The 13699-nt window shown below is 42.8% G+C and overlaps 1 protein-coding gene across 4 annotated transcripts in view; it reads left to right on the forward strand.

The window, feature by feature from the left end:
* The window catches only part of epha3 (eph receptor A3), a 97322-nt gene that overhangs the window by 62874 nt on the left and 20749 nt on the right, over nucleotides 1–13699 (forward strand). For 3 of the 4 annotated variants that reach the window (XM_041951486.1, XM_041951488.1, XM_041951489.1), the window contains exons 7-11: nucleotides 4488–4650; nucleotides 5153–5258; nucleotides 5728–5792; nucleotides 7057–7182; nucleotides 11215–11400. In XM_041951486.1, coding sequence (XP_041807420.1) covers nucleotides 4488–4650; nucleotides 5153–5258; nucleotides 5728–5792; nucleotides 7057–7182; nucleotides 11215–11400 — 646 coding nt within the window. The remainder of the gene's footprint in view (nucleotides 1–4487; nucleotides 4651–5152; nucleotides 5259–5727; nucleotides 5793–7056; nucleotides 7183–11214; nucleotides 11401–13699) is intronic. The other variant, XM_041951487.1, reaches the window with a different exon arrangement.

Here is a 13699-nt window from a genome sequence, read left to right on the forward strand (position 1 = left end):
CTCCCTGCTCAGCCATCCTTACCTAAGATGTTAAAGCAAAGGCTGGAAAACAGCGAGAGGAAAAGTTAATGACTGATGCTGAGTCAGAGCTCACTGCAGGTCTAATGCTCAGCTGTGGCTTTCCCATCACACACGCATGCTCCCACATCACAAATGCATTTTCGTGAAAAGAGGATATTGACAAGACTGAAAGGATGGAATTTAAAGAAGAGTGTGACAGACTTTTATAATGGAAAATATCTGGGCCTTTGCACTGATCCCCGTTAATCACATCGTCTCTCAGGACACACAAACGCACACACCTACGCACCAACCAGGTTCCCAGAGGATTCTCCACAGCAGCCATACGCACCCCAGGATTTCAAACCCCAGACAAAAGGCTCTTCCATGCAGAAGAGCGAACAGGGACAACCGTAGGAGACCCCCATAACAAGCCAGGATAGAGGCCTATTCGTGTGGCAGGCGGAGGGATCCTGAGGGCTAGCATGCCAAGGATCAAGGCCCTCGGAGGGCAAGGGCTGGAGCACGAATTACCCACACCAAGACCACACCATGACTCACTTATGAGACAGAAAGAGGCTTTTAGAGACACACGCAGGCATAATTGCATATACACATAAACAGGATGGTGAAAGAGAGGAGAAAAACAGACAGATTAAAAGAGAGCTTTTAGCAAGAAGAAGATGTTCAGATTTGCAGCATCAGCCAGACTTTCTGCTTTTATGTGTTTGTGGTTTCCTCTGTCTGTATTTACACAAGTTTAAAACAGAAACACACAGTGTACATTATCGTGTAACTCAATAGCAATTAACCGATGACCAGTTTTCCTTCATGTAGGAAAGTGAACATTCCTCCAACAAACACACAGCGGCACTCAAAGCAAAATACTTCTGGATAATAGATTAATTACTCAATGGGCCAGTAGATTTTTGGGGTCACAGCAATGGCGGACGAGCGAAGTCATCCAGTTGCAGCTTTGATTTCATTCTGGGCTTGGAAAAGACTGCTTTATGTAAGGAGCAGGACAAAGAGGGGCGTTTAAAAAGTTGTATAGCTTCGAGCATTTCCAGTGCGAGCTCTATAATATGAGACAGAACAGAAATATTAATCATCACAAGTCATTTAGTCTCATACTGTAAATCCTAAGAGCTGATTGGACTTCTCATGCTTAAAGCAATGCGCCAGTATTGTTCCTGCCAGCTGATGAAAACATGGACTTCATATCCTTCCATGTGCGCCCAATAGAGCACTTTAGCACGCTAACACATAAATTATGTTGAGTCATTGGAGGCTCAATGATAACTCTAAGCGAGGCATTAGAGGGTCGGCAGCATAAATAACCATCAGTGTACATGGCAACTGCTGGTTCCAAAATTGTAAAACTGACACTAAATAAATGACCTACAGAGAGTTTTCAACTTTTTGAAACCTCTCAAAGTGTCTTTAGGAAGCAGGGAGTCGGATAATTTATCACAGAACGTTAAGTTACATGAAATAAATACTTACACTGGAATGAGCACATTTCCATTGCTCGATTTCTATCTTAACTTCAACCTTACAGGAGAAAAAGAAAAACTAGCAGTTAGAACTGACAGTCTGTACATTATAATGACACCAAATGAGGAGAATATTGAGAACTGACTGTTGAGTAGCTACAACAAAATTTATGTCACTATTATGTTCTGTTGAACTTGTAAGTCTAGCTAGATAAACATGGGACTGATGACGTAAAAATATGAGTTATTGTCCGTAAGGCTGTGAAGTCAGACATGATGTAAAAGGATGAGAAGTGCGTGTGTGTTGGTGTGTTTTCCAGGTTTTAGAATAATAAGAGCAATCTCTCTGGATCTTTAGTCAAATGTTATAATGATTAAGCACTTGATAGCATTACCTCCCACATCCAACATTTTTCATGCTGAGTCCTGCATTCAACTACTTTTATGACATAGAAATAGTAATAAATAGCAAATATATGTGTATAAACCACTTAAGAAATAGTCATTTCAGATGTATTTCTTATTATTTGTTTGTCAGGATCTCAAATAAAGTTGTGTTACAATAAACTGCAAAGAGTGTCAGGATATTAGCAGCTGACGAGGAGGCTGATGCCAAGCAGCAGCTCATCGTTTCTAATTAACTCCACCTATGCCGCACTTTCCGCCAACACATATGACCGTGTCACATGGCTGTGAAACCAGAGGCCCAAGTGTGAGGGCTGTTCCCTGACCATGCGTCCTATATATGGGAATTGTTCGGGAACGGTTGGCGATATTCTTGGGAATTCCCAACCAGAAAGCTTCCCAGAAGAGCCGAGGTGTTTCATCTTTGGAAACCCCGGCTAACTATATGATCGTCCTGTCGCTTTTACCGGCTAAAGGGCACCCTACGGCCGATAAGGCACTTCCAAGTGCACTTTGTGAAAATAGAATTTGTGGGAATACACTTTGCTGATTATTTTTGCATGTTTTATCACTGCGATCTAAAAAGCGGAGAAGGAGCCTCAGATCCACTTTAATTTGGGTTGTTTATTTAGTCTTAGATGGAAAGAATGCTGGATGAAACACTGTATTTACAAGCCTTCTGCTGTACATCTCCTGTTTTAGGGTCTGTATGAGTTCGCATCTATGTGAGCCTGTGTGTGTGTATTATAAAAGCTATAATTTGCCACAGCTTTGTTTAGATTGTCAAAGCAGAACGCAGCACAGAGGCCAAATTAAATTCTAGCAGTGTTCTGGTGAAACGCACACAAGTGGACACTTCAAAAATCACAGTTTTAGCATAAAAATGGCATAAAGGAGAAGCGAATGACCTGAGTTTCTTCCTCAAGCCCTCTGTATCTTTCACACACACAGCCACACACACAAAAAGGTGCTTGTGCCCACACCTGTGTGTGATTTTCAGGGGATCACATGCTGTCCTGAACGCGGAACGGTGACAAGCTGCAAGTTGATTTATCGTTGTGATGAAGAGTTGTCCCAGTGCAGGTCTGCTGTATCAGTTACCTCCTCACACATACAGCAGTTTAAAAAGCTTTGTGCACCATAAAAGTCTGATCCACTCCATTAATGGGCGTGAAGTTTCTTTTAGACGCTGCTTGTGTGTGTGTGTGTGTGTGTGTGAATGTCTATGAGTGTTTATGCCTGCACCAATGAGTGCCTCCTTATAACTGGGTCTATAAAGTAAGGATTTGACTATGCCTGAACAGGATTCGGCCTTGAATGGTTTTTATGAGAGCAGCTACATTGCAAAACATGTAGCTCATTTTCAGGATTGTTGAAGTCACCCGTAATAGGTTGTCATTAAGATTTAAGATCGGCCTCGTCCTATTTTCCCCCTATTGAACAATTTGTTTCGTAGCATCAAAGCGGGTCAATAATAGCGTGATTGCGAGCCCGTCCGGGTGTAGGAAGAGGCTCAGCAGTTTTCACTCTGGACAAGTCAAACCTGCCATAAGGGCTCAAGATACAGAAACACAGCATTTGGTGTAAAAATGTGTTTTAGTGGAAGCAATAATGTGGCTTCTTTAATTGCGCCTCAGTGAAGTGTTTTCATTGTGCTGTGCTGCCTCCTGTTCTGCCCTGATAGTGCAGACTGCTGGGGGTAATGTTCATTAAGCTGCCTGGTGTAATATAAAAATCACTCTTAATGTTATTATTCTTTAATAATCTCACACACAAACCAAGTGATGAATAGAATAGCATCCATGTAGCATATGGCATCCGTAATGCATGATATGCTTTATTTATGTATTATAAAATATGTGGTGCACAGTAGTTAATGGGGTGTGACTAAATGGGGCGAGAGTCTGCATGTTGTTGTGTTTTTTTTTTTTTGCATAAACTCGCTAAATGTGCATACACAGTTTGTTTGGTTTGAATATCCATGTTATTGCTTTGTGATAGATTATTTTCAGTTTAATGTACCAAACATGTCTTTCCCGTCATCTGTTAGTCCATATATGTGAGTAACACCTGACAATCAGGGTTAAAATAAAAAATAATTTTCAAGCATTTTGAAAATTCATTCCAGCAACACTGCCAGGCGGGGTCTGTTATCTAAACTGTGGAAGTGTCACAGCACAAAGCCACAGTCAAGGGGGCCACTTTCTATCTTTCCTTTTCTCCTGCACCCCATCTACCTCCTGCCCTCTAATCTTTTCTCCATCTTCCCTCCACATCTGGAAGCAATGTGCCGAATGCAGACTTGGTGTGTAAATCCTCCTGTTGTTTTATCAGTGGAGATCAGTAGGAGAGAAGTCATAAAATATAAAAGGCATAATTCATCAGATTGGGAAGAAAGCTGCCATGTGTGGGATGTTTGTGTGTGCGGGTTGGAGAAAATACATGCAGATAATGCATAGTGTGGTGTATTGTACATATTGTACGCATTAGCAGCTCCAACCCAGACTAAATTATTGTTTCTTTCTAAAATAAAATGCTAACTGTCTCACAAATATTGACTTCCTTTCTCTGTCTCTTACACTGCAGGAGGAGCAGGAGACCAGCTACACCATCCTTCGTGCCCGGGGTTGCAACGTCACTCTGAATGGCCTGAAGCCCAACACTGCCTACCTGCTGCAGATCAGAGCTCGCACCGCTGCTGGGTATGGAGCCAGCAGCCCCAGTTTCCAGTTCGAGACCAGCCCCGACTGTGAGTTCAGCACAGAGAAGAACAAGTTTTACGGTCATTCTTTTATTGCGCGAGTTCAGCCTGTGGTTGATTTGTGGGGTTTGGTGATGAAACGCACGGCCTGTAGTTTTCATTCATAAAACATAGCTGATAAGGAAAAGTGAGATTGTGGAGCCGTTCTGATTGGACGTCACACAAGTATGGATGGTATTCTTTTGTTGTTGTTGTTGCAAAGGACAGTGAAAGAGATGAAAAAACTGTACTTGTTTAACTCACATGTTATTGTGTACACCTATAATTAGAGTTATTGGTGTCTTCATCGTCTTCAAGTTGTATCTGCTTAGTTTTTTTATTCCTACACTGTGAGATAACAACTGCAAATTTCATTGCCGAGTGTCTGAGCATATTGCTTGAAATCAAATGAACATTTGATATTAATAGTGATGTGTAGATGGTGAAGTAGGAGTTTGTTATCAACAGGAGGTTAACGCTGCTCATTTCCCTGTCGCTCTCTGTCTCTCAGCAGCCTTCTCCATCTCCAGTGAGAGCAGCCAGGTTGTTCTGATCGCCATTTCCTCCGCCGTGGCCATCATCCTGCTCACCGTGCTGCTCTACGTGCTGATTGGCAGGTCCGTCCGCCAGCTGCTTCACTTTCTTCTCGCTGAGAGCTTTCTCCTTTTGCCCGCTCTCTTCAGGAGCACTAACAATGATTATAATGTCACATGCTACGCGTTTTCACCAAATAAGTTTCCCCACTATTTCTCCCCGGTAATTCCTGTAAAAGATGTCCTAACAGCTGTGTTGAGGTGTGCGTGTGTGTACAGGAGAAAGCTAAGAACAGTGTGTGTGTGTGTGGGTGTGTGTGTGTGTGTGGTTGAAGTTGGCAGGCTGTACTGTTCAGAGAGAGTATAAATCCACGGCTCATTATAAGACTTACTGATCCTCTCTTGGCTTATAAGAGCTAGGATTATACACACACACACATAAACACACACACACACACACACAGCTCTCGCAGGCCTCCAGGCTGGGCCAATGGGTGAAGTCTTATTGGGAGATGTGGCACTACTTATGACCTTTCTCTGTTTGAATTGGCAGGTTTTGTTGCCGCAGCAAATCCAAACATCCTGATGAGAAAAGACTGCACTTTGGCAATGGCCACTGTAAGTACTGGACTCCATTTTCCCGATGGCTGCTTCGATCTGTCCTCTCTGCACTCTGTTCACTCAGTAGAAATACAACTAGGTAGTTACATTTAGTAGCGATCGGGGGGAGACGCTTTTCCTCAGAGCGTTTTCACGCGTCTTTACCAACAGCGGTTGTTTTTGAGCAGCTATTTGCAAGCTTGAAGCGGTTTCCTCTTTCGCTCGGTTCATTTGGTCATATGAGAGGACAGTAATCGGACCGAGACCATGTTGAGAGGGAGGTTTCTCGGTCCATTTGCTAACCAATCCTGGTTCCATCCATTTGGAAAGGGAACAAGATCAGGCTGCTCTCCCCACCAGCTACAGCAAGTACTGAGAATTAAGGTTTAACCGAGCTCTAATTGTAGGGTTTGCTCCAGAGAAAAAAACTCCTTTCCATTCATACATTTTTGATTGGTGACAAAATAGTCTCACCCACATGGCTTTATGTAAACTTTTGTAATTGGACCAATGTGTAAAACGGCATTGTGAAACAACAGCCCATCTCCTCATGCACTCCAGTACAATTGACCGTCTTTATCGCTCTTGCTCCCTCTTTGTTGCTTCTTCTCCTTCATTCAGATACAATGTGTTATTTATTAGGCACACTCCTTCCTTTCTACCTTTAACCTTGACCCAGGTATCAGACCCCAAACTCCCCAGGCACGAAACTGCAGCTGTCCACTGCTTCATGAATTGTTAGGATGGGTCAAATGCAGAGCATGAATGTCTCCGCAGGGACTAATAAAATACAGCTTTATTACTGAAAGAATGGGTTTCTATTCTTTCAAGTCCGTCTTTAAATGATACTCACATGCCGATATGTATATTGAAACATAGTTTTTGAGTTTTTGGTCTGTGATCGTCTATATTGGCTTTGAAGGCACAAAATCCCCTTTTTTCTGCGCAAAAGAGCATTCTACATTCTATAGATTTACTTTTTTATATACTTACTTGAAGATATCCCTCAACTTATTTTAACATGTGATTTAGTGCGTTGACTGGCTCCTGCTGGTAGCCCATCCTGACCCGTTGCTTGAACCAATGCTCGGTTATTTAGACAGTAATGTGCAGCGTTCAGCGTCATCACTTACCATCAATGATGTTTTGAGTCCTGTTTTTCACAGTAATGCTGAGAACTAAGTTGTAATGTCCTGACAAAGTCATTAAAATGTTCTTGTTAAGTGGACACACTGCTTTTAAATGGCCATTAACTGACGCAACCCGTTCCCTGCTGCTGCAGTGCGTCTGCCGGGGATCAGGACCTACGTGGACCCCCACACATACGAGGACCCGAGCCAGGCTGTGCACGAGTTTGCCAAGGAGCTGGACGCCTCCTGCATCGCCATCGATAAGGTGGTGGGAGCAGGTGAGAACAGACAAAAGGAAACGCTTGAGCTGACTTCGCTACACACACAGACACCATGCAGGTTATTTCAGGCAAGCAAAATTACCCTAAGACTAAAGCTGCCTGGAAACATTTTTGTTAAAAAAAACATTTTGCAGACTATGTTAGATAACTTATTTGATGCATTTAGTTTTACTTAACTGTCCTCTCAGAATTCTATTGAATCTTCTGAAATGTTAGCAATTAACTCCAACCTCCCTGGATGAAGTGAGGAAACAGGCACTGCAGATTATTCCACATTTACAAACATGCAAAAAATGTTTTTTCGTTCCTACTCTCACCTCATAGTACTCTGACACACCAAGTGCACGTAGAAAAAATGAAGTGCATGCAGAGCTCCTATATATCTGCATTCTCATGGCTGCAGGATAGTATAACTTTGTGCCATATACTGCACAGCTGGGAATGAGAAGCATTTAATGCCCCAGATTAAGGTCCCTCCTCTCCAGCCCTCCTCTATGATGGAGGGGGAGATGGTGAGATCAGACGTTGTTCTGCTCACCTTCATTTCTCCCTCTCCTCTTTCATGCCTTCATCCTTTTCACTTCGTTCCTTTCTTTCTGTACATATTCCCACAGGCGACTGCCTGTTGCTCTAATTCTGTGTAATGTCTCATTAAGTCTAATGATCTCAACAGTAAAACAAGCCTCCTCTCCTCTCCTCTGCTCATGTACTCCCTGATAACTTGAGCAGGAGTGCAGACGGGAGGGTAATGCATTGTGATTCATGTCGAGTGCAGGCAGAATAGATGGAGACTGAAGCACACAGCACATAACGGCAGGCCGGTCTCCAGAGTCCCACCACCAGCCCTCCACACTGTAAAGCTGTCAGGACGGCCTAATACCTGACTCCACTGGACTATGCTACACTCCACAATGCATTTTTCATAGTACATAGTGGAGACAAAGCATATTCATCTTTATTGGGCTGCAATGATACATGGGAAGATATTGGCTTCTTTTTTATTAGAAATCAGATACTGGCAAGTCAGTGTTGTCCACCTCAGATTTGAAGTGTTTGTGTTTTACCCATTGTAGAATTAATCAATACTGCTGCTGGTTCATGATTTCTTTGCAAAGTGACATTTATATTTCACACAATTAAGCAGGAACCTCTTCAAATCTGCAAGACCAATTACAGGGAAATGTGCATAACCTGATGCACATTTCATCACATTCACATTTAATGTGATGTTGCAGGTATGTAAAGAAAGAGTAAAATAATAATAAAATAATATTAATAATAATAAAAGAGATATCATTGGTGTTACTATCTGTATCATCCTTCTAAAACCAATATCAGTTCAACCCCAATGCCCTCACACACAGTTGAGTTCACACTGAAGCAGCCTACACTACAGTATACTATACATTTTTAATGCGCACAGTGCACAGCTGAGGCAAAGTATATTTATTTTAGTGCCTCTCCAAACTTACATGAAGTTCAGCATCAAACTGTGCAGTAAGTCTATTTTTATCTGTGCTGGAAAGCAACTGTGAAATCATGTTCGGGAGGTAAACATTATATCTTACTCAGTAATAAGTAATTGCGTCGCGTTCACGCTACAACAACAAACTGGAGATGCGAGGTGATTGGAGCCGCTGGGGGCCAGCTCTCTTTGGATCGCCCAATGCTTCACTTGGCTTAAGAATCACACCTTTGTTCATTTATAGCCATTTGATTTCAACAATGAGAAAATGACGATTGTTTTGCTAACGTTCAGCAGCTGCAGCTCCCTTGAGGCTTTGCCAGTAATTGCTAAGAGACTTTTGGGAAATACTGTGTTGTTGTTACATGTGAGTGCTAATGAAATAATAGTTTAACCGTGATTAAAATACCAAGGTGATCAAACTCAGTGAGCAGGGTGGAATACAGAAACTGTTCTTGAAACATGGATAGAAATCCCTCTGTGAGAAAACCGGTTGGGTTATAGCTGCTTGTGGAAGTGGAGGCTAGTGGAGGTTAGCTGGTAAAGGGAGCGAGGCTCTCTGCTCTACATCTATTGGACAGCGACTAAATGTGAAGTGAACACCACAGGTGAACATTAAAGCTCAAGCCCCGATGCAAACATTTCTGTCTGTCAGCTTGAATACGACGTACCACCCATCTGTGTGATTTTTATGAAACCATATAAGCACTCCAAACAATACACAGCATACCTCTTCTTTCTCCATCGCTGCCTCAATCCCCATCTGTCTTCATTAAACATGTTAACAAGGCTTTCATCCTCTTGCCAATCGGTGATTGTGTGTTAAAAGACAGAACACATGCTCCGCTCTGCTTCCATGGGTCAGGCTTTAACATCAAAGTGGGATACCTAGAGCAGGAAAGCGGCTAGTGTCCCTAATCAAGGCTTATTAGGCCGAGATCTTCTTTCTCTGAGTGACCACATGAAAAGGCCTCAGCCCGGCCTGTCCGTCCGCCGCCACCGAGCGCCAGAGGAGCGGAGCGGAGCAGGAAAGAGCAGGAATGCGTTTGGTATTTAGACAGGTTGTAATTATTCTGGCCGTAAGCTCTTCCAGACCCTGTTGCTTCGAGTCCAGGGTTTGACCCGTGCTCCCTGATCCAGATCTGCTGTGGGGAGTGATTGTAACGGAGTGATCGCGTCTCAGCTCTGACATCACCTCGCATGAGCACGCTTGATATGCATACGCGCCGTGAAGTAAAACACACGCAGATACACGCAGATGCGCGCGTTCCGCTCGTCTCCTGCAGTCCAGCCGAACCTCTGCCGCCAGCTGGAACACGGCCGGCGGCAAAGCTCGCAGTGAAACACACACACGCACACACACACGCTCACACACACATGGGCTGAGGTAAACACACGCATCCCCTCACCAGCGAGGAATGCTAATTGATCTCTCCCAGAGTGGCTGTTGAGTCACGGCGCGATTTAATACGTCATTGCAAGTTGAAAGGCCTCCGCTGTCTGTTCGGCGTGCTCTTATCTGGAATGTGCATTCAGGTGGATCAGTTTCAAAGTGCGCTGCTGCACATGGTGTGATTATTAGTTAGTGGTCGTGATGCATGATTATGCTGTGATTTCTCTCCAAAATCAATAAATATGTTTCCTGATTAATGGGGCTTAAGTAATGATCAAGGTCCTCTTTGATCTGCAGCTTCATCTTGTGGACCGTTGCACCTGTTGAAACTGTATATCGTGACACCTCGAGCAACATTTGAACCAGCATTCTGATTCGGCGCTCAGAAACTGAGCGTACAGTTCTTCTTCTGCCTCGTGCTCAGCTGAGTTATTGCTCCCGGTGGTGAGACTGACTTCAAACGTCTTTTAAAAAAACGGACAACGATGTGAGCGCCGCCTCTCTTTTTGTTTGTTGTTGGTACGCTCAGAGGTTTCAGGGCGAGGCGGCTAGTTGAGTTACGTGCTAAGCTGCCCTGAAGTCAGATCCCTGCACAGTTAGCTGCAACAGCTAATCAGGGAAGCTTTACTTTTGGTTGGACTCAAAGTGTTTCCAGTGATTTATGTGAAACAGACTTTTGGGAAAGTTGAAGGAGGTTCACGCTGCTCTGCCTGATATACTGTACATGTCCTGTCATAGTCTGTGTTTCCATTGTCTAAATGTGAAGTTACCATGACCCGCAGGCTGAATGGACATAATTAGCCTATGAGGATAAAACCCAGGTTGAGAAATACCAGAACTTTCCTCACAGTTTAAAGCAATTGCTTTTCTACAGATTCAGTCAGTTCCTCATTGAACCTTATATAATTGACTAAAGATGGAAGTTCGATGGGGAATTTAAATATGAATCTTTCAGCTTTCCTTTAAGCATATAAAAATTATTTTTCTCACAGATTTTCAAATGGACGAACATTTGGACCATTTTTTAAAGCTATATGATGATGTTACAGCATATCTATACCTACATTTGTATGATCATATGACACTGAAAACTCATAGCATTAAATACCAATCACTGTGTTTTACAAGCAGTGTCTCTGATCTGATTAATCCTCCATGTTTTTATCTTTAGGTGAGTTTGGCGAGGTGTGCAGCGGCCGCCTGAAGCTGCCCAGCAAGAAGGAGATCTGTGTGGCCATCAAGACCCTTAAAGGAGGATACACAGACAAACAGAGGCGGGACTTCCTCGCCGAGGCGTCAATCATGGGACAGTTTGACCACCCCAACATCATCAGGCTGGAGGGGGTGGTAACACGCAGTAAGTGCACCCATGGCTCATGCCTTAAAGGCACATTGAAGGGAATTTGTTTTAAGAAAATCATTAGTTAGTGCCGTGCAATTAACATTTTTTTCAATATCCCATTTTTAAGTCTTATTGTGTTAAAAATAGAATATTCTTACTATGCCTTGCTTCCAAATAAAGCTTAAGCCCAAGAATAGAATAAAACAGAATACATCAGAGTAAATAGAATAGGATAAAGTAAGAGAGAGTGGCGATATGTTTTGCATTCACATTCCATCACATATCCGGCCTCACCAGAGACTCCTTTTACCGATTCCGGATTCGCAATTGTCTTTGACAAATGGCTCTAAAGTGGCCGACACTTCTGTGAAAGAGCGCAGGAGTTTTATTGAGTTGCCGTGGTGTAAATCTCTGCAGATCAATGTGCTCTGATCAAAGCCTGTGTCCAAAGCGGGCATAAATCCATAAATCCATATCTCTGACTCGCTCCCCTCTGGGCCTCTTTATAACGCTATCATTAGCACACAGAAGGCCTCTTTAAAAAGGAGTGACTGCAGAAAAGGGGAAATAATGAGTCTGAACTTTGTTGCTGAGAAACGGGCCTGGCCTCTATCTCTCCCCGCGGCACCGGGCTTGTTAAGTAGCTCTGCCAGTATGGTTATTCTAAAGAATGGAATAAAATACATGGAGAACTTCCCTTACTTTATTCTCCTCAATTCATGGTGCCTCTTATTTTGCTCCTCTTTTCTCAATCTCCACACTTTTGTGCAATCTCAGTGCTTTAATTGCTCCGTGCCTCCGTCAGTTTCAGTCGTTTGAATTCAGCGACTCACTAGCATGTCTTCCAATCAAAAACAGTGTCCGCAAACAAGCAATGAAAATGTTATGCAGAGATGGCAGCAGGCAGGAAGTTCAAAGCATACTGTGCTGAAGAATTAATGGACAGCAAAGAAACTGCAAGTTGACAAGATACAGACAGGAATAATAAAAAGGAGAGGTAGAAAATGAACAGACAATAAAAAAGATACAAAATAAAACCAGCTATATATATGTGAATGTGTGTATATATGTACATCATATACAAAACATCATTATAAAAAAAATAAAATATCATATAATAATATTTTTTATGATATTTCAGTTAAAGTTATGTTTCATTATTTGAGGCTCCACTGGCAGGAATAATGCTGCAAAATCAAAATTTTAAGTACATGGTATGGTTTTTTTTTTGTTAGTGTTCATTTTTCTGCTATAATTCTGGGAATCAATATTGTGGGATGTGAATTCAGTGAAAAATGCCGCAAATAGCAAAAAAAATCCAAAAAGCGGGATTTTAGACACAGTATTAAAAGCATTTTTGAGAATAAATCAAAAGCTTCTTCTGTGAAGGGCACTAAAAGCAAAACTTACTGTGAAAACTTTTTGAAGGAAAACTCACAAATTCAGCTTTTTTCCAGCTCTTTGTTATTCAGCCTTGAGCGCAGCACATCCCCTGAAAGAGTTTTTATGTGTGTAATCCCTCATCATTGAGACTGTTTGTCTAATACATCTTACACCAGTCTTCCTGTTAATGTCCAGCCAGTGAGAAATGCTGCAATAACACAAGACTGTGGTTTCATTTGCTGCTTATAGACTAGTAGGGGAAGCCCAATATTCAGTGTGTGTGTGTGTGTGTGTACATGACCTTTGGAGGGATACCCTTAACACATGTGCGTGAGCTTGAGCAGCATGAGTGCAGGGCATAGTTTTAGGAGGTCCATTTGATATGCTCTCAGGCACACCTACACACACACACACACACATACACACACACCACACACACTGCTGTAGGGTGATTTATTAAGCTGCTCCTGTTAATTCTTAATAATCCTGAGACTTTCACACCCCATTTACCTTGCTGCTGCTTTTGGCTGATCCACAGGCTGCATATTTGCAGGCACACTCACTCACACACACACACACACACGCATGTACTCTTTTCTCTCGCACCCATACAGTACACGCACATCCGCCCTTGCACACACACACTCGCACTTGTGTTCACAGAACAAATGGGGCTTGGGGGCCTTTATCTTTGCTGCCAATGTTGAGAATAGAGAGAAAGAGGGAAGGGAAGAGGGCGGAGGACAGGAGGGAGGACCGGGTGTGTGTGTTCCCGTCTGCGACTATAAAAGCCGTCCGCTGGTAAACGGAGCGATCCATCACAGCCTTTTAGGGAGAAGGGGGTGGAGGCCTTTTAACTGTATCTGTAGTTTTTACTGTAATTGTAAAAGAAAGCTATATTGAGTTAATTCATGAACTTAAATCTGCTTTT

The sequence above is a fragment of the Chelmon rostratus genome, chromosome 13 (assembly GCF_017976325.1).
Source record: "Chelmon rostratus isolate fCheRos1 chromosome 13, fCheRos1.pri, whole genome shotgun sequence".
Taxonomy (NCBI): Eukaryota; Metazoa; Chordata; class Actinopteri; order Chaetodontiformes; family Chaetodontidae; genus Chelmon; species Chelmon rostratus.